The sequence below is a fragment of a genome, unplaced genomic scaffold (genome assembly GCF_019419815.1).
Source record: "Pyrus x bretschneideri cultivar Hongxiangsu unplaced genomic scaffold, Pyrus_bretschneideri_v1 Contig28, whole genome shotgun sequence".
NCBI lineage: Eukaryota > Viridiplantae > Streptophyta > Magnoliopsida > Rosales > Rosaceae > Pyrus > Pyrus x bretschneideri.
Window position 1 is genome coordinate 2,947,745 of NW_025999590.1, and position 21,433 is coordinate 2,969,177.

At 37.0% G+C, this 21,433-nt stretch overlaps 1 protein-coding gene and 2 pseudogenes across 1 annotated transcript; all 3 read left to right on the forward strand.

The window, feature by feature from the left end:
• Window positions 1-330: 330 nt before the first annotated feature.
• On the forward strand, window positions 331-4,546 carry LOC103955464 (probable transcription factor KAN4). The gene is made up of 6 exons (XM_009367363.3): window positions 331-1,377; window positions 1,615-1,691; window positions 1,986-2,025; window positions 2,310-2,412; window positions 3,935-4,034; window positions 4,138-4,546. Exons 1-6 carry the CDS (start codon window positions 873-875, stop codon window positions 4,309-4,311), a joined length of 999 nt encoding a protein of 332 aa, XP_009365638.2. The 5' UTR covers window positions 331-872; the 3' UTR covers window positions 4,312-4,546.
• A 5,493-nt stretch (window positions 4,547-10,039) lies between these two features.
• Window positions 10,040-12,269, forward strand: LOC108865357 (annotated as a pseudogene).
• Window positions 12,270-19,232: 6,963 nt separating this feature from the next.
• LOC103955498 lies at window positions 19,233-20,991 on the forward strand (annotated as a pseudogene).
• The last annotated feature ends 442 nt before the right edge of the window (window positions 20,992-21,433 follow it).

Consider the following 21,433-nt stretch of genomic DNA (forward strand, 5'->3'; position numbering starts at 1 on the left):
GTAACGAAAATGAAAGTTTTAACGAAAAACTCTCGGTACTGTTTATCTTTAACGAAAAATATATTTTTTTACTTTAAAAAGTCACTCATAATACTATTGATTTACAAAATCTTTTTGTCATTTTGATTAAAACTTAAAATTTTCAAATTCTTTTCATTAATTTTCTTAACATAAATAGTAAGTTGCATAGGTCGCGATCCGTCGCGATCCATCCATACATACATCCATCCATCAAAGCCCAGAGGAAGAGAGAGAGAGAGAGAGAGAGTCAATTCCGATATTCCATTGAACAGTGCCCCATTTGTTTTCTCGAATTCCAACCATTCCCTCCCTACCCTTGCAGAAACCTCCAGTATATCACGGCACCTCCTTTCATTCTCTACCGTAAAAAACAATCAAAATACCAAAAACAACCAGGCTTCTCTATCTCTCTCTGTGTAGAAACTGGAAAGCAGGAAAGGTCTCTGATCCCTTTGCACTCTCTCTTAAATACACAACTTCCACTTTTCACTAACTTTTCCTGCATCCCTTCATCCCAAAAAAACTCTCTCACTTTCTCCATTTCCCTCTCTCTCTCTCTCTCTCTCTCTCTCTCTCTCTCTCTGACTAGTGGTTTGATCCTACTTAGAAAAGCCTATCTCCGGCTACCTACTTTCTAGTTTACATCTCTGATCCTTCCTCAACCCCAATGCAAATCATAAGGCACTCATGACCCTATAATTATCATACCTCTCAACCCTTTTCTTTCATATTATTAATTTACACTTTTCTTCCCTTCTTTCCTTGTTTGCTATAAGAATCTCTCTTCTTTTTCCTTCACCATTGTCACTCATTTTTCTCCCTCTGTGTACCTTATAAGCTCAAACCCTAGCATGATGAAAAATACTTCTTTACCCTTGCCTGATCTCTCTTTACAGATCAGCCCTCCATCATCTGCGGATGATCTTCCATACGATATCGGAGTAACGAGAAAAGCACTTTACAGTACAGATAGAAGCTCAGCCACCGACTCCGGCAGCAGCGCAAGTGATTCGAGTCAGGAAAATGGCTTCTACCACCTTGAAAGGAGTAGCAGTTACAATCTTGCTTCGGCGGATGAGGAGCCAAAGTTAAGTTTAGGGTTTGATGAAATGAAAGATCATCATCACCATATGGCTAGTCCTCTTCCTCCAGCCCTCCAAATGCCAAGCAACTTCAACAGTAACCATTACTTCAACCACCACCACCACCACCCGCAAATCTACGGCCGCGAGTTCAAGAGAAGCGCGAGAACAGTTGGTGGTGTGAAAAGAAGCATCAGAGCTCCTAGAATGCGGTGGACTACAACCCTCCATGCCCATTTCGTTCATGCAGTGCAGCTTCTTGGCGGCCATGAAAGTAATAAACAAATCTTTTTAATTTCTACACATTTCTCTTTAATTTTCAAGAAAAAATCAATTACAAGTAATACTGGGAGAGTGGGGAATCAAAATCAGGACCTCGGGTAAAAGGGTTTAACGCTCTATACCAACTGAGATAAAAACCCTTTAAAACAGTTAATTATTAATCATATTATTGCAATGTTAATTCTCGTTTCTCATGTCATTAATAAATTTATTAAAAATGTGACTGCAGGAGCAACGCCAAAATCTGTGTTAGAATTGATGAATGTCAAGGATCTAACCCTTGCTCACGTGAAGAGTCACTTGCAGGTGGGCATAGCTTCACTGCTTACTCATGTGTCCTCAATCTTGTTTTAGTTTGCTTGATTTCAAACCTACGAATAATGAAATTGGTCCTTCTTTGTAAATTTCCAAAGAGTGGTTATATCAAATGTACCTTTTAACATGTTATGTATTTTTACAATATGGGTACGATTCATTTGTAGTGGGGGTAAGAGAACAAAAGGGTGAGGACAAAAGGGCATCTAGAGAGGGGTACTCGTAGCAAATGTGGACCTTTTTCTAATTTTTTCTTCTTTTTTTCGTTTGGGTGTTTTCATGCAGATGTATAGAACAGTGAAGAGCACTGACAATAAAGGAACAGGTAATTAGATTTTCGATCCGGCCCTCTTCATCTTACAAGGACCCCATATTATTGTTTATTTATCTTTCCATTATTCTCTTTGTTTGGGAGCTTTGGGTGATCTGAGTGGGACAGACTCGATCATTTGATCCACTGTGTCCTCTCAAACTAAAACAAAACTGGTTGAGGGCCGGGATATAATTTGACTGACTTTCAGTAGTTGAGAGCTAGTTATTGCATGTGAATTATTTGCTTGGTGTCTGATAAATCCAGGGCAATGAGTAAATCCATTGTAAATGTTGCAGGTCATGAAGGGCAAACAGACATGGATTTGAATCAAAATCCAGGAACTAATCCAGCACTTCAAATAAATGGGCAATTATCTTGTGAGAAAGCTAATATTAATAGGTGAGTTCTCTAGTTTTAATTTTGTTTTTTTGCATACTAAACACGGAGTTAAGCCTTTAAGTTTAGTTCAAGTGGTCATCAAGGGCAGTAATGAGTTAGAATTAGAATAAGAGTAATGCTAGGGAGACTAATTTTGTAAACTAAATTATGTGTCACCAATAATAAGTGAGTACGTTTATCAACGTTTAAGTAATAATTCAATTATTAACTTTTATGTCATTTAATTTACAAAATTTAGTTTACAAATTTAATTTCCCAAACATTTACTCTTAGAATAAATTTAGAGTTTAGGTCCGTCCAATAAGCAAAATCCACCGAGTTAATTACTTGGTTAATAAATGGAAGCATTAGTAAAATTAACGGACAGAGATCTTCTCTGGATTTCATTGTTTGAAAATCAAGGATCAATGATCAAGTAATTCGGATCATCCAAATTGTATTTAACAATCCTTTTAACTCATTCTGCTGACCCATGTACCTTGTACAAGCTAAGAGCTCCCATCTCTCTTTCACACAAACAAAAAATCTGAATTTTCTAAACTTTATACTCTGGACGGTAAATACCAGACAGGATTCAAAACCCAAATTAATATGCATGCACGGATTTTTGCAAGCTAGTACTCTTGGGGATAGAATTTCTTTTGGCAGGAGGATTCCTCTCTCCTAATCTCTCTTCCTATTTGAATGATCACGGTTAAACCATATTATCATCTTATATTGATTTTTTTATAAAAATAATAAGATAAAAAATAATATATGAAAGGATGGGAGAGAAGAGAACGAGAATACGAGGGGGAGATAGTGTCTGTCTTTGTTAATAGCGAAGAGCAATATTTATTGCTGAAGTCTTAAAGCACCTAGAATTTGATGAACATGGAGTTAATTGGCTAGGGTTTTTATGGGCATGTAGGTAACACGCCTGTCCTTTACAACGAGCTCCACATCTCATATCCGTTGGATTGTGAATTTGTGTTAGAAATGATCTCAATGTGCGACAAAAAGTCAAGACAATTCACTGCAAATCTCAACGCTGTTAAAACCCGACGGTTGTGATCTTTGATACAAATCACAAAGAAATCAAAGACCTCGGATAGATTAGCTAGCTAGGGATAGCCATGTCTAATCTCTTGGCCTAATCGATGCATTTTGTTGACTCCATTATGTACAGCAGTGAGCAATAATGTTGTTGCACTGGACGACTGAGTCCTGCTTTGCTTAGAATTGAAGTTGCTAGATCTCGATCAATTGCCGGTTACAAAGTTGCTTGACTATGCATTTTGTTGACTGCATTAGGTAGGGCAGAATCACCAATAAAAGTTCAATAAATAAGTGCCTTTAGTTTTATGATTATTGTATATATGTTTTTTTTTTTTTAATAACAAACATATATCGTAAATTACTTTGATTTAAATGAAGAATAAATCAACTTTAAATTTAGGACAACATATATATTGTTTTAACTGATATAACTCATGTTTGTGTAATTATGCTTTGACGACTAATGTTATAATTTGGTGAGCAGAGGTTCATGGCCTTCTTCGACGGAGATGAATGGAAGCTCTAATTTAAGACATGGACATGGTTTGACATATTCTCATTCCCCACCTTCAAATGGCACCAAGGTATGCGAAAATCAGCACAACTACTATATCAAAATTTTACATAAATGTGTGTGTGTGTGTGTGTGTGTGTACATATAACAGTTTATTTATATTTGATATATAGGTTGAAGAAGAGGACTCAGGCCGCCATGTGTATGACCAAAGCATGAAGGAGAGGCCGATGTTGGATTGTAGCTCCTTGGCATCGTCGGATATGTACCTTAATCTAGAGTTCACTCTTGGAAGGCCAAGTGGCGAGTGGACTGTGCTCAATAGCCTCAACCTGCAAATGACCTAATTACCCCAGCTAGCTAATTAAGCTTCAAAATTAATCAAGTGTTACTTAATTAAACACTAGAGTTAATATATCTTAATTTTTAGGCAGACGTCGAGAAAGAAAATATCTAATGTGCAATATCAATCACTCTTCATGTAACTTTCGATTCCATGTTTCTCTGAATTTTGTCTCTTTTTAATCAGAAATTTAAGAGGGAAATGCATGGTATAATATAAACTATCTAATTTATCCTTAACATGCTCTCAAGGGCATAAATCGCTGCCGATTATATAGTCGTGGTGCCTTCGTACAAGTTGGTTTGAACTTTTCCTTCTTTACAAGAACACCTTCATGCAATTCGGGGATGGTTGCTAGGAGGAGTTTCTGACATGAATTTCTTATGAGTTCGATTGTTTAACCGACCCTAGGGCAAATGGATCATTATCAGATTTTAAGCGCCGTGGAGAAGGACTACCCTTAAAGCAATTAATAAACAATACGAAACTGATACAGAGACTATATAGAGATGAAACTAACAGTTGTCGTAATAAACTTAAACTAAATATGGAATAAGTAAGTCACCGAACACCTTTTTAATAAAAAGGACTGAGCTATTCCTAAAGTCGAAAATACGAAGGCCACAAGTGAAAGACTTTAAGGGATAAGGCATGTTTAGAACCCAAACCCAAACCAGGAAATGAATTATATCCTTAAGTCAAATTGTTGGAGAATAGAATTTCACATAGGGTATATGACAAAATAATATGCAAATAATATATGGGGATTTTTGCTCCCACTATCACCAGTACTTTATGCGATAAAACTCAGCACCTCGTAATAAATGGTTAAGTTGGGACAATATTGATAATGTTGGTGGTAGACCATGATGAGCCTAAAAGTTTATAATGGTATCAGAGTAAACTATTCTTTCAACACATTATGGGCTCGTTTTACTGGTTGAACTTGCCTCCTTAAGTTGGGTTTCGAAAAGTTACCCTAACTCCAGCTTAAGGGTAATGAATGTATCACTTGACGTTCGAAAAGTTGCATTGTCCTAATGAATGAATGATGATCGTGCTCTCAAAAAGTTGTGTTAGTTTTGATATAATAAATTGACCAATTTCAGATATGGATATTGGTTTCTTGTGCTAGGCCACTCGTGAAAATTTGCATTGGCTCTAAAGAACTGATTCTCGAAAAGCTGTGCTAGCTTCGATATAATAAATTGACAAGTTTCATATGTGAAAAATAGTTTTCTGTGCAAGGCCACTCGTGAGATCTTCCCATACTCCAACTCAGCGATAAGATCGACGTTCCTCCTTCTCCATTGCTAATATATAGGGTCACATGCCTTCAATCTCAGTACCTTCGTCAAAATCAGTCTTTATGATTATACAAAAACTTGAGTGATTCTTCAATCAACCCAATTGATTTTCAAAAACCCAATTGCTCTTTGGCAAAACCTCTACCTCTTCAACTAGAATCTCAAAGTCTTCCTTTGAAGCAAACATTGCCTACGGTCCCTAAGATCTAAAACTTTTATAGTTTTGCCACCCTGTGGTATGATTTAGTTGACGTGCAATTCCAACCACTATGATTTCATCTATAAGGCACATGTTTTGTACTAAGTTTAGTCCAATATCAGTGATCATAATAGACTCTTCTAGAATTATCTTGACCTTTATGGCCTAAATCTTGCTAAAGTTTTATTGCTTTCTTTACATTTCCAGTCAATTCACATTTCAAGTCATGTAGCTCGGCTTATCAGCCTAGACTTTACTTTTATAAACGCTATAGTTTTGACTTCATTATGAAATGATTACATTATGTTTCCTTATTTAGTTTCCATTTCTCTTTCATTTACGTTTTAGGCAATTACATGCAAAGTTCCACTAAATTTTATGTCATCGTTAATTCAAGGCACATATAAGAACTTAATTAAACCAGTGTCCGAATCAGTGAACAATTTTGGTTAAGAAGTCAGATTTATTCGCAATTTTCCCACATAACCAAACACAAATATTGGCTGCTAGCAGCCTCCAACGATGTCTCTCCTATTCTCTCTTTCACTCAAATCATCTCGTGACACTAAGACTGAAAGCAACACTCGAGAAAAATGTGTTTGGACCCAAATTAGCACATGGTTTCAAAACCATCATTGAATCTATTGATACACTTAACGCAGCGTGTGAGGACATTGAGAATTATTATAAATCGCAAGTCCAAGAAACTTGTTAGGCTTTATAAGTTTTTTTTTTTTTTGGTAAACTGGAAATTTGTAGCCTTCAGCTGCCATTCTTCAGCAAATCATTCAAACAAGAAATTGACTTAAGAGAATTAGATTCCAAGATAACCCGATTGTATCCCTGTGAGATGCCAAGTTCACAACCATACAAAAGTGTTAAGGCTTTAGCTTGACCAGCACATCTAGCCACGATTGCCTGTCTGCGGGCAGCCAAAAACTTGCCCTCATTGTCTCGAGAAATTAGCCCTACAAATCCCGATCCATTAGACGAGCCCCAGCTTGCATCCACATTAGTTTTAGTGAAGGGGGAGGTTGGCAGAGACCATCTTGTTTCCTTCCTACCTACCACAAAGGTCACGGCTAGCATTACCCCTCCCAACCGTTTTGCCTCAAGAAACGCCCCCACAACATTAGAAATAGCGAAAATGATCTGTGCTGGATTGATAATGCATTGGTTAAAGAGGAAGTTGCATTTCGCCTTCCAAATATAGCAACACGTGAAGATAATATGGGAGAGATGACAATCCCTATCCTAGGCAGCCCATCGATTGGAGTTAATGATTGCTTCAAACCATTGCGCCCAAGACGAGATACCTTCCCTGTCAACTCTATAGCTTAGTGCTCCCTCAAACCAAATAGCTCCCACCCAAGGGCATTGGAGGAGAATATGCTCAATAGTTTCTTCATCGAAATGGCAGATAAGGCAAATCGGTGAATGAGACGACTTTCTCCTAAAGAAATCAGCCATCGTGGGCAAGGCCCGGTGAAGAGTCTTCCACATGAAGTACCGAAGCTTTGGAGGAATGTTCAACTTCTAAATGACTTTCCAAACATGTTCCGGTAATTGCCTACTATGGGATAAATGCTGACTTTCAGGACCGTGCACCATCGAATGTACCCAATGGTACCCCGATTTCACCGTGTATCGCCCACGTTTATCAAATGGCCAAACCAGCCTGTCCATTTTAGAAGTATCACCAATCAATGTGTCCCAAATAGCATTCATCTCCTTCGTTGATAAAAAGGCCATAAGAAAATCAATATCCCAAGATTTGTTATTTGTACACATTAGCAACTCAACTCGGGTATTTCTCAACATCGCAACTTCACCCCTCGGCACAGGATGTCCCACGGGAAGGGAGGGGATCCATCTATCAACCCAGACATGCACATCCTTTCCCTTCCACCCATGATTTGTCAATGCGCTCCCTCCACCAGAAGGTCTCTGGCTCTGCCTACCAACAAGCTAGACCACACCCAGGAAGCATGACTTCCTCTTTTAGCATCAAGAAACGAACAATGGGGAAAATATCTTGCCTTTAAAACTCTAGCCCATAGGGATGTAAGATCTTGGATGAGGCGCCAACACTGTTTCGCAAGGAAAGCATCATTGAATTCCTGAAAGTTCCTGAAACCCAATCCTCCCTTACTTCGGGAGGCCGAGAGCTTCCCTAGCCATCCAGTGTATTTTCCTTTCCTTGCCTTTCTGTCCCCACCAGAATCCAGATTTCAGAGCATCCAACTCGTGATAGACACAACAAGAAATGTAAATAAATTCATCGAATAGCCCGGAATAGCTTGTACCACCGCCTTTATCATCGGTTAGTCTTTATAAGTTTGGAAATAGCCATTTGTAAAAGAGGAAAAATGGTACAGAACTAAGCCTGAATTATCCCAATATTGGGCCTTGCATGTCAAATTATATAAGCCGATATGAACTATCAACAAAGGGGCCCATAAAAAATATTTGAACAAAAAAAGAAAGATCATATTTAAAATCTGATCAGTCCATTCAACGACCGACGGGCAGTGAAAAAAATGGAAAATGAAGAAAAAGATGGGTGATGCGGACCGTCTTTTACTCCGAAAATGCGCTTGGAGTCTGGACAAAACTACAGACAGATGGTGATGATGATTTCTGATTCAGAAATTCTGAATTAAGCACCACCACCAACGCAGAGTCCGGTCAATTATTGAACTCAGGTATATTCAGTATTATTGACTTGTTCATCATTTCAATTTGAATTTGCTTTTTTCGCTTTTTGATTATCACATTCATTTAAAAAACTAGGTTTACGACTTTAATTTAATTTCGTTGTTATGAGTTATTTCAGTTAGCGTGGGCTATTTAATCTTTGAAAAAAATTGCAGGTTGTACTTTACGTCCAATTACAAGTAATATATCCCATGCTTGTTGGACAAGAATTTGCTTTGCTTTGAATCTTGTCGCCATTGTACTGTTCATAATCTGCTACATGTGCATTGTTTTTGGACATTTCACACTTATAAGTTCTTGATAACATTAAAATTTTGAAACAATACGTCAAACTCAGTAATTTAAAAAGGAAGTAAACATATTTTTTCTCGGTTAGCTCTTAAATAGTTTATGTATAAAACTTAAAATTGTTGGAGTGCTGCTTTTAATTTATATTTTTAGTCCATTCAGTTCTATTTTAAAGTAAGTTTATTGAATTTTAGCCGTTAGCTATGTTGGATGTTACTATCAGTGAAATCATTTTCACACTTTCGAATCTCATACATATTAAACACAAATTTGATGGATAGTTTATTTAAATATTAAGAAATATGTCTGTGATAAGCTTAGTTAAATGATAAATGTTCAAAAATAAATTGATAAAAATTCTTCGCTCCTGAAAGTCGTTTAATTTGGTTTCCGATCGACGCGCCTCAATATTTTAAATGACGGTTAATTGTCTCCACGTTAGCCATCAAATCTTTTAGGGTAATGCTTAGTAGACTAAATTTTTAAACCCAGTTTGCAAACAAATGATATGTCACCAATAAAAAATAATCACGTTAATCAACACTTAAGTAATAATCTAATCATCAACAATCGCATCATTTGATGGTCTCCCTAGCATTACGCAATCTTTTAGCCCCGAATCTATTGTGGTGTGATAATTGATCCTTCACTTGAATATCAATTACTTAAATACTAAGTTACTCAAGAATTAAGTGATTTGATTGACAAGTCATTGATATTCAAGTGAAGGATCAGTTACTGAAGAATTTTAGTCAACTTGCATCTTACGATATATGCACATCACAAATGTAGAAGTTTTATCACAAAGTATTGGAAGTAAAACCAGTTACTATTGTATATAGCATTGTAGATCTTTTAACATTTCCTCTGCTTCATTTTATTTATGATAACAAAGTTACTTTTCCACTTTTGACAACAATAATGCATTAGAATTATGCGGTGATAAGCTTCTATAGTTTTGATACGGCAGTTAGCAGTTTCTGTGCAAGTCATCTAATTTCAATTAGTCACGTTTCTATAACCCAAAATCTATATTAGTATTAATTGAGCTACTTAACCTTTAACGATACTACGAAAATTGAATTACAGAACTAGTCAATCCATTGTAATGTAATGTAAAGATATTATTATTGATGGATACAAAGAAACAATACAATATAAAGAAGTTTTAGGATTAGCCAAATTCAAAAAGCCACAGATAGCTTATCCTTCAAGCAACAATGGATTTCCATCTCCCATACCTAAATACTGCCATAGCTGGAATCTTTTCCATACTTGTGGTTTCCTACATGATCATAACTAGGCAATTTAGAGCTGATGCCTGGGGTCCCAATGCGCCGAAAGTCGCGGGTGGATGGCCTCTGTTAGGTCACATTCACCTGTTGGCAGGACCCGTGCTTCCTCATATAGTTTTGGGAGGTTTGGTGGAGAAGTATGGACCCATCTGCTCCATCAACATCGGCCTTAAAATCCGCCCTCGTGGTAAATAACTGGGAGGCGGTAAAGGAGTGCTTCACCACCTATGACTTGGCCGTTTCCTTCCAGCCACAACCGTAGGCATTGAACACTTGAGCTATAACGAAGCCATGGTGGCATTTAGCCCCTATGGTCCGTACTGGCGTGAAATACGGAAAATAGCAGCCCCTGAGCTACTCTCAAACAGCAGACTGGAGATGCTCAAACATGTTCAAGTCTCTGAAGTAGAGATGAGTTTAAAAGTGTTAAAATCCCACATCGGTGGTGAAAAAGAAATCCATGAGTTTAAATATGATTACCCCACTAAATTGGGTTACATGTGAGGGGAAAACAAGTCAAGACTCTTAATATAGAAGTATCAATGTCGTTAGAGTGGCACCTCTCCGGACCTGTCAATCTAAAAAATTTCAATATGGTATCAGAGCCATGGTATCTCCACGTGTGAACCACTAAATGGGATTACATGTGAGGGAGACCTTGTCACCAAGAAGGAAACAAGCCAGGACTCTTAACATAGAGTCGGCACCTCTGAGTTTCAATAGCCGATGTATGGATCTTCACGTATGAACCATTAAATGGGTTACACGTGAGGGGGAGTATTAAAATCCCACATCAGTGGGTGAAAAAGAAATCCATGGGTTTAAACGTGATTAACCCACTCTAACTAATACCGAGACTTTTTGTGGTAAAATCTCACACTTGACGAATTTGGCAGATTGTAAAGTTGAGGACAACATTGGTGTCGTTAGAGCGGCCCCCTGAGCCCGTCCATCTAAAAAATTTCAACAAAAAGAGCCGTACAAGTTGTGGATCAAAACAAAAGAAGGCTCGGGGGATGTTTTGGTGGAGATGAAGGAGTGGTTGGGGGATTTGACGCTAAACGTGGTGTTTCGCATGGTCGCGGGAAAGTGTTACTTCAGCGTTGCAAATGATAGTTTGAGCAACCAAAAGGAAGCACGGCGGTGCCAAATCGCCATGAACAATATGTTCCATTGCCTGGAATTCTTTGTGTTGGGGGACGCTGGTCCGTGGCTAAGGTGGCTGGATATAGGCGGGCAAGAGAAGGCTATGAGAAGAACGGCAAAAGAACTAGATAGTATAGTTACGGATTGGTTGGAGGAGCACAAGCAGAGAAGAACACAAGGCCAAGAGCAAGATTTCATGGATGCATGTAATGCTTTTGGTCCTTGACGGAGCAGATGTTCTAGGATTTGACGCTGATCCATCAAAGGGACATGCTTGGTATGTATATACATATTAAATTTGAATTATAAATTGTAATTACGATCTGTCACTAATTTATTAAACAAAGTGTATCCAAGTTAAATTATAATGTTGCAGGGCGTGATTGCTGGGGGCAGCGAAACACCCATGGTGGCTATGACATGGGCACTCTCGCTACTTTTGAACAACCGACACACCTTGGTGAAAGTTCAAGAAGAACTAGACAAGCATGTTGGTAGAGAGAGGCTAGTGAATGAATCAGACATTAGTAACCTGGTGTATCTGCAAGCCATTTTCTAAGAATCACTGCGTTTGTGCCCGCCTCCGCTCTTGGGCCTAAGAAAATTCGGTGAGAACTGCACTGTAGGAGGATATCATGTGCCAAAGGATACTTGGCTGGTAATGAACGTTGGGAAGATCCAAACTGACCCCCGAGTTTGGGCTGATCCTATGGAGTTTAAGCCGGATAGATTTCTCACCACCCACAAGGATGTCGATGTGAAGGGTCACAATTTTGAGATCATCCCTTTTGGTGGTGGTACAAGAGCATGCCCTGGAATGGGTTTTGCTATTCATGTCATACAGTTAGGCTTGGCTAGTTTTCTGCATGCTTTTGACATCTCAACTCCAGGAAATGCAGCTGTTGATATGACTGGGAGCCTTGGGCTTTCGAACGTGAAATCCAGCCCGCTTCAAGTCCTCGTCAAACCTCTCTTGTCTCCAACTGTTTATGAATATAATGCACACTAATCCAGAAGTGTGAAGCGAGAGATACTAATAATGGATATATCCTCTGTTATACCTAATAATCTTCAATATGCATACTAGATATGCTAATTTTGATGTAAAATGTGCTTCATAATTCACTCTACGAATAAAGATTGCAAAATAAATATGTGAGCATACAATTTTACTATACAACTAAGAATTGTTTTTCGCATTTGGTCTCCTATGTCTTTGTTTTTAATAGCTATCCACTGCAACCATTGGACTGAGTTTTCAGGTGCTTGTAAGCACCTTTCATAACTGGAGGTGGCAGCTGCCTTTGTAATCTTTCTAGACTGGAGATGGCAGCTGCTCTTGTATTCTTTCTAGCTTATAAATTGACACCATCATCTTACTTAGAGGGAATGAGAAGGGACAGAAGAGAATGTAAGAGCAACCATATAAGCTCTATAACAAACTAGCCAAGAACATAAGATTTTACCAGCTAAATCACAACCAACACATCAAATATGTTCTACATATGCAGATATTGAAGTGATATCTGCAACACATACCTGCAGACTGCTTCACAATGTCTTTCCCATGTGTGCTGTTAGAAGACAGCAGATGGTGCTATTCCATTAAGCCAAAGGACGAGGGGTTTCCGAGATGACTGTCATCGTTGAAAAGCAAATGACCAATGATGTGATGATTGGTGACGGTCCAACCATGACCAAGATCAGCGGAAGCAAGAGCCACGCGGATGGCGTCACAACCATGAACACCGCAACCTTTGCTGCACTAGAAAAATATTTTGTTGCCAAAAGGAACTGTGTTCAAGAATACAGCAAGACACGTAAAGCACCAAGCCGTGGCACTGCGTGTGCAATCCAACTTCTCCATCTTCTTCAACTGTCACATGGACGCATACCAAGACACCCTCTACACACAACCTTCTCATCTCTGCAAAACTCAATGCTCTCCAAGTTATAGGTAATTGGAACAATAAGAGCGTATTTCTGTGAGAGCAGGGGCTTGTGGTTTTTATACTACAAAATCTGGATTACCCTATAATAATCCTACAAGGAATACAAGACCAAATCCTTGTACAAGTATGAGTTCTATTCTCAAGCCAACAGTAGAGTTTCAATCCAAACCAAAGTTGAATTAACTCTTATAAACACATTAAGACCTCTTTATACCAATATGAAATAACAATGATTATTACTAAACTATGAGAATCACACTCATACTCTAACATTCTCCCACTTGAGTATGATTCACAATAGTAAATAATCATCTCAAATTCAATATAAAGGTGATCACATAAGTCATTCATCAACACACTAGTACATAGACACAACCAGCTTACATAAACCAAAACAATGAATTTATAATTGCCTCTGCAACACAAAATACAGATTTAACTTACAAATCACAATGTCCGGTTCATGTTCATAGCAATGTATCTAAGCTCAAGAGTAAACCAAGACGTCTACTCCCACTCATATAGCCCAAAATTGATAAAAAACCAAACCAATTTGCTCCCACTTATCTAGGCCATACTTAACACAAACAAGTTAAGTATAAGTTAATATCAACTGTATTAACTAACAGTCATTGCAATACACTGAATGTCTTATCAATGTGATCAATTGCCGTAACCAATATGCAAACAGATTCCATGATCACATTCATCCAATTTGTATTTACAACAATGTGATTTTACTTGACTAGAACAAACACATAAATTGGTTTGCTCCCACTATATCAAGTTAAGTTTAGTTCCAGCAAATAGCACTAAACTTCTTATTACTTAAACAAATTAAGTAACATAAATAATTCAACCAATTGCTCCAATAAAACCATAAACTGGTTTGCAAGCATCCAAATGAATTATAATGGCTGGCCTAAATACTCTTAGCCTTATGCTTACATTCGAATATATGATTCTCCCACTTAAGCATAAGCAGAATATACTGCATAGCCGATAAAGAAACCAGAGATATGAACCAATTGGTTCCCGATTCCTTACCTATTGCATAATCTCAGTTTAGTCATATACACCTAAACCATTATGCAAAACAGTCTATGTATCAAAAGATAGTCACAATCCATTCGGAATAACTTATCTCACATAAACCCAAAATCACCAGTTTCAACAATGATCAAAATCAGAATAGCAAGCACAATATTTTTGCATTCAATTTGATCTTAACTAGTTCAATATCTAGTTCAATATCCATCGAGCAAGATCAACCAAAATTTGATAATGTCTGGATATATATCACAACAATATGTCTTGATTAAAACGAGATAATCAAGACCACTATTTCTTCTGGAAAACTCAAAGTTCATCTTCCTCCCTATTTGTGATTTCAACCAAAGCATAATAGCGGAAGCATGCATCATATATGAAATCACAAATATATATATATATATATATATATATATATATATATAAAATAAGCATGCATCTTAAACTCAATGATTTTCACAATACAATAAGCACATGCCCTCTTATGAATTCATAAATTAAATCAATATGCATTCGGCAATGTCAATTTGTGTTGTACAAAAATATAGACAATAGCTCACATAAGCAATTTGTTTATCATCCCTGTATATGGATGAGACAAGCTAATTCTCAAAATTTATAGCTTGACCTATATAATCATACCAGTAAATTTTTTAAGGTTAAGGTCAATGCCAAAACAACTAATTAAATTTTCAATGCCATGCATTTAAGTTCAAATGATGCCATTCATCTCCCGATCAGTTTTTTAGGTCTTAAAACTACATATACAAAATACCTAATAAGAGTTGGCAACAGAACATTTCGCATTGAAGTCTCACGCAATGCCATTGCTTCTCAATGATCAGTTTCAAGTCTTCAAGCCACAAAATCTAATTTGGGTCAACTAATGAAAATAAGATCATTACAAAATAAAACCCAAATTACACTGTATACAGATCCGTCATATATGCACAATAACGATTCTACCCAAAACATATTTCACATATATATGTTCATTCATCTGTTCATATATTTTCTTGTATGCATGCATCAATATGCAAAGAAACTTGTGCAAGTTCTATTTGATATAGATAAAACCGCATGCCCATAATTACAACATCTATGCACGAATTCTATCTCCATATGCATATAGATTTCATTCATATATGCTATTATATATAAATCACAAAGCAATTGGCATCCATTTTATATATGCATTTGTATTTGTTTCTATATAATACATGCCGACTTGCATATGATATGCAGTCAAATCCATTCCAACCCAAACTTGATATAAATCAAACCAATTGAAAATCAGGAATTGACAATACGATGTGCAAGTGCTGCTCCCCGGAATTAAATACATCGTGATTACCGACATCTCACGTAAATCACAAGTTGGCATCTATAGGGATTTCGAGTTTAATCATGCCTTCACTATATATATATATATATATATATATATATATATATAAACAAACAAGCATACTCGAAATAGCACAAAAGCCCTAATTCATTATGCTCCAACTCTTCGTACTATAATCACGCATATAGGAGAACAATTAATCATGCATGAAACAGTGAACTGAGTTACCTGAATGCATCATTGGACCCGTGTTCGTCAACCCAATTGCAATTCCTCGGTTCCAAATCAATGAAACAAATTATCCATCAATGCTCGAGACCCATCCATGCGGATTGCCATCACTCCCAATTCCGATGGACCTCGTACCATTGCAAATTATCGAAGTAAATCGCCATTGTTACAGACGCGCCGACCCAAAATCATCGTCAAAGTGATGGCCAGAATCCATCGACACAAATTCCCATAAAAAAAAAGACAAACCATGAACATTAATATCTCCTAGACAAACAAAAACTTATTAATGTCATCAAACCAAGATTTCATCTTTCTTTTATGTTACTAATATTTGGTCTGTACAAGGCATATTTTATGCACATCTTTATTCATATAAAGGATTAAGAAACCACAATTACCTCAATTTTCAGACATCATAATGAACACAGCGGAAGCAATAATTCTCAAAATTAGAACTATGATGTTAGATAAATGTGTTTTGCTAAATCTCTTTATTGATCTCCAAAGAAGCAAGCAAGAATAAGTTCACCCTTTCCCAGATTGAAGAACACGAGTTTCTCCCCTATTGGATCGATAATGGTAAAAAAAAAAAATTTAAATAATAAATCCCTAGTTTTTCTTTTACGTTGCCAGGGTCAGAAATAAAAACAAAAGGGTATTACTAAAACGACGTCGTATTATCATCGTTCTATAAAACCAATAAACAAACTTATTCTTTAACTTAATTCGCAATTAGTTTTGCAGATTGAAGGACCAATGATTGAACTTAATTGAAAAATCCATTGGCTCTGATACCACATGTAAGAGCAACCATATAAGCTCTATAACAAACTAGCCAAGAACATAAGATTTTACCAGCTAAATCACAACCAACACATCAAATATGTTCTACATATGCAGATATTGAAGTGATATCTGCAACACATACCTGCAGACTGCTTCACAATGTCTTTCCCATGTGTGCTGTTAGAAGACAGCAGATGGTGCTATTCCATTAAGCCAAAGGACGAGGGGTTTCCGAGATGACTGTCATCGTTGAAAAGCAAATGACCAATGATGTGATGATTGGTGACGGTCCAACCATGACCAAGATCAGCGGAAGCAAGAGCCACGCGGATGGCGTCACAACCATGAACACCGCAACCTTTGCTGCACTAGAAAAATATTTTGTTGCCAAAAGGAACTGTGTTCAAGAATACAGTAGGACACGTAAAGCACCAAGCCGTGGCACTGCGTGTGCAATCCGACTTCTCCATCTTCTTCAACTGTCACATGGACGCATACCAAGACACCCTCTACACACAACCTTCTCCTCCCTGCAAAACTCAATGCTCTCCAAGTTATAGGTAATTGGAACAATAAGAGCGTATTTCTGTGAGAGCAGGGGCTTGTGGTTTTTATACTACAAAATCTGGATTACCCTATAATAATCCTATAAGGAATACAAGACCAAATCCTTGTACAAGTATGAGTTCTATTCTCAAGCCAACAGTAGAGTTTCAATCCAAACCAAAGTTGAATTAACTCTTATAAACACATTAAGACCTCTTTATACCAATATGAAATAACAATGATTATTACTAAACTATGAGAATCACACTCATACTCTAACAGAGAAAAGAAATTAGAGAGGAGAGGTGGGAGTATATAATCTTCTTGAGGGGCATGCGGGTTTGAAATCTTAGCACAGATATGAAAACATATCTTGTTAACCCAGTGTGCGGTAACTATTTTCAGACCACCTTTATTCTTATTTATACCGTGGATATATTAACCACTGTGATTCACAGTCTACTACAAGCCATGTGGTTTTTATACAAGTGTGTAGTTATTTTGGGTATTTTGTTATGAAAGCTTATATACAGAATGCTATATGATATCATTTTATCAAATTTTCCAATATTATTTTGTAACAAATCCAAATCTGTGATGCGGTGGTTGTTTTAGTTAGGTTGATATATTACATATATTTTAGGAAAAATTAGTATCCAGTCCCTATTTATAATGTTCATTGACTGAAACCTTATTAGTTTTCAGATTTTGATCGAAGTTCCTATCATTAATGTATTAATAAGTTAGTTACATAACTTTTTTTTTTAAAAAAAAAATTAGTAATTGAATTAGGTTTTGATACTCACACCTTTGTAAACTCTTAATTAATTTTCAATTCAAAACATTTCAAAAATAATAAATAAAATAAAAATAAATTTGTGCTCATTAATTTTTATGAAAAGAATTTTCAATTTTTTTTTATCTCAAAAGCACCCATTTATATAATATTTCAATTTTTTTTAATCTTAAATGTACTCATTCTTAAATATACCAATTTGTTATATGTAAAATAGTACTTTTTTTTCAATATAAATATAACCTTTTTTTTTTATATACAAAATCCATTCAATGTTTTTTTAATCCATTTTTTAAACTTATAAGGGTACATTATTTTTTAGAATGTATCCATGTCAAGTTTAATCGAAGAATTTTATTAATGTTATTAAGCCTAGTATCTATTATTTTGGTTTTGAAGAATGTAGCCATGTTTTGGTGCTATAATTTTTTTGAGAATGTATCCATGTCAAGTTTAATCGAAGAATTTTATTAATGTTATTAAGCCTAGTATCTACTATTTTGGTTTTGAAGAAAGTAGCCATGTTTTGGTGCTATAATTTTTTTGTTTCATTTTGATGAATGCATGCATGTTTATATATATATATATATATATATATATATATATATATATATATATATATCCTAGCTAGAAATCTCTGGACTTGGGTTTGGTCAATGATTTCATCTGGAAATTTATCTACAAACTATATTTTATATTTTTCGTCTATTATTTAGTCATAACTTTGTATTACATTATTAAGTTTGATATTCTTTCTTCAACGCCGAACCCTTACCTAAATAGTACACATGCCATCCCTAATCCTAATGGTAGACATGCCATCCCTAATCCTAAGATATGCCATCCCTCATTTTATGTGTACAAATCTGGAGGAAAACCTCGGTCCCTAGTTGCTGTTTTAATTATTGAGCTATTGTTGTATAGCAAATTTATACGAAGATTGAAAGTTTTCAAAAGCAACATGTATTATGATTAAATGACCATGACTCAAATTAAAAAACAATTGGAATTTGGTGCAAACAAAAGTAAATAGAAATAAAAACATAAAAAGACAGGGATATGAAATTGCCATAAAAACAAAGGAAAACAAAGGAAGGGCCAGGACCTCACTATCGATTCATATACAGGACCTCGAGTATAAATATTAAAGCTCTAATTAATCAACTGAGCTATAAGCCATTGGCCAACAAACAAAGAGTTTGTTCCTATATAAGTTCCCAAAATTCAGTTGTATCTCCCATCCAAATTATTCCGGCCCCAAGGATGGAGATGAAGAACCCTCTTCCGTTTCCCACTTTTGGTCCAACTACAATTTTTGCCTTTCTACTATTTGTTGTGTCTATGTTGTGGATCTTGTCAAAGAACTTTCAGAAAAACATAACCAAGAAAATGGTACCCCCAGAAGCAGCGGGTGCATGGTCATTCATAGGGCACCTTCCCCTCTTAGGAGGACCCCAACCACCCCACATAACCTTGGGCGACATAGCAAACAAGTACGGGCCGCTCTTCACAATCAAGCTGGGTGTGCACCCAACTCTTGTTGTAAGCAGCTGGGACATGGCCAAAGAGTGCCTGACCGCTCATGATATAGCATTCGCCGACCGCCCAAAGGTTTTAGGTCTAGAGATTATGGGCTACAACAATGCCATGTTTGGTTCAAGCCCCTATGGCCCTTACTGGCGCCATGTGCGCAAGATGACAATGCTGCATCTGCTCTCGAACCATCAGCTGGAGTTGCTCAAGCAAGTCCGTGAATCGATCCGAGGTGAAGGCTTGTATAAAACGTGTATATGATTTGTGGAAGGAGAATAAATGTAACAACGTGATGGTGGAGATGAATAGGTGGTTTGGAGACGTGACTTTGAACATTATATATGTTTAGGATAGTTGTAGGGAAGCGATTCCATGGTGCAACTACGTTGCATGAGAAAGAAGAGAACGAAAGGTGTCAAAAGGCGTTGGGGGATTTTTTGAAGCTGAGTAGTGAGTTTGTGATCGCGGATAAAGTTCCGTTTCTTAGGTGGTCTGATTTTGGTGGGAGTGAGAAGGCGATGAAGCAGACAGCAAAAGTTCTTGATGGTGCACTTCAAGGATGGTTGGAAGAACACAAGCAAAAGAGATCAAGTAGTACTGCTTCAGGAAGTGCGAAGGATGGTGAGCATGATTTCATGCACACGATGATTTCAATTCTTGATGACACTACAAAAGAGTTTCAACCTTCCACTAGTCCTTCTTCTGATACAATTAACAAAGCTACTTGCCTGGTACGTATGAGACCTAACCTATAAATTTGAAAAGAACCAAACTTTATTTTTACGTGCAAATGTTAGATTTGCATATGTAAAGATGTGACGATCACAATAAAAAAAATTATTTACGTGCTTGCGGACGGCTATTCTAGGAGGGACGGATCCCACAACAGCGACCTTAACGTGGGTTCTTTCTTTACTACTGAACAACCGTGAAGCCTTGAGGAAGGCTCAAGAAGAACTAGACAAACAGGTTGGGAGGGAAGGGCAAGTGAAAGAATCAGACGTGAAAAACTTGGTCTATCTCCAAGCAGTTATCAAAGAAACTTTACGTTTATATCCTCCTTCGCCACTCGCAATCCCACATGAATGCAGGGAGGACTGCACAGTAGGAAGCTACCATGTGAAAGCAGGCACTCGTCTTCTCATCAATATTTCAAAGATTCAGCGAGACCCGAATGTCCGGCTCGATCGATCCTAGCCAATTCCAACCATAAAGGTTTTTTACAGCTCAGAGGTATTTTGACGTTCGGGGACAGAATTTTGAATTCATACCATTTGGAAGTGGTAGAAGAATGTGCCCTGGAGTCTCTCTGGCTCTTCAAGTTGTTCAACTAACGGTGGCTCAACTCCTGCATGGGTTTGAAATTGAAACGACGTCAAATGAACCCGTTGATATGACTGAGAGTTTTGGAATAACCAACATGAAGGCCACCCCACTGAATGTCCTCCTCACACCTCGCCTTCTGGCCAAACTTTATGAAATTAATTAATAATATTATGGACTTGATAAATAAGAACATTTTCCTAGTTACCAAAATTCGAACTTAGGTGCAAAAGTGGACGACCATAGCGACTGGCCTAGCTCACCTTTCCCTATCTGTCTCTAATTTGTAACGATTGTGCAAAACATTGAAAGTTAACTTTGTAATTTGCTTCAATGCTATGATTGGTTCATAATATTATTTCAATATATTTTATTGGCTTGGATGAATTTCTCAGTTAGTTAAGGCCTGACCAACTAACTCAATATCGAATACTCTCTCTGGTAGATTCACAATAGCAATAACAAAGTCTTATTTCACTAAGCGGGGTTAGCCCTATAAATTTTAGAACGTTACTGTCCTCTGGTTGATTACCGAAAGTCATTTAGATTTAGGCTCCATTGAAGGATGGTCAAGCTGAGTTAGCTCGAGTATCAAATTAGAGCCCAAA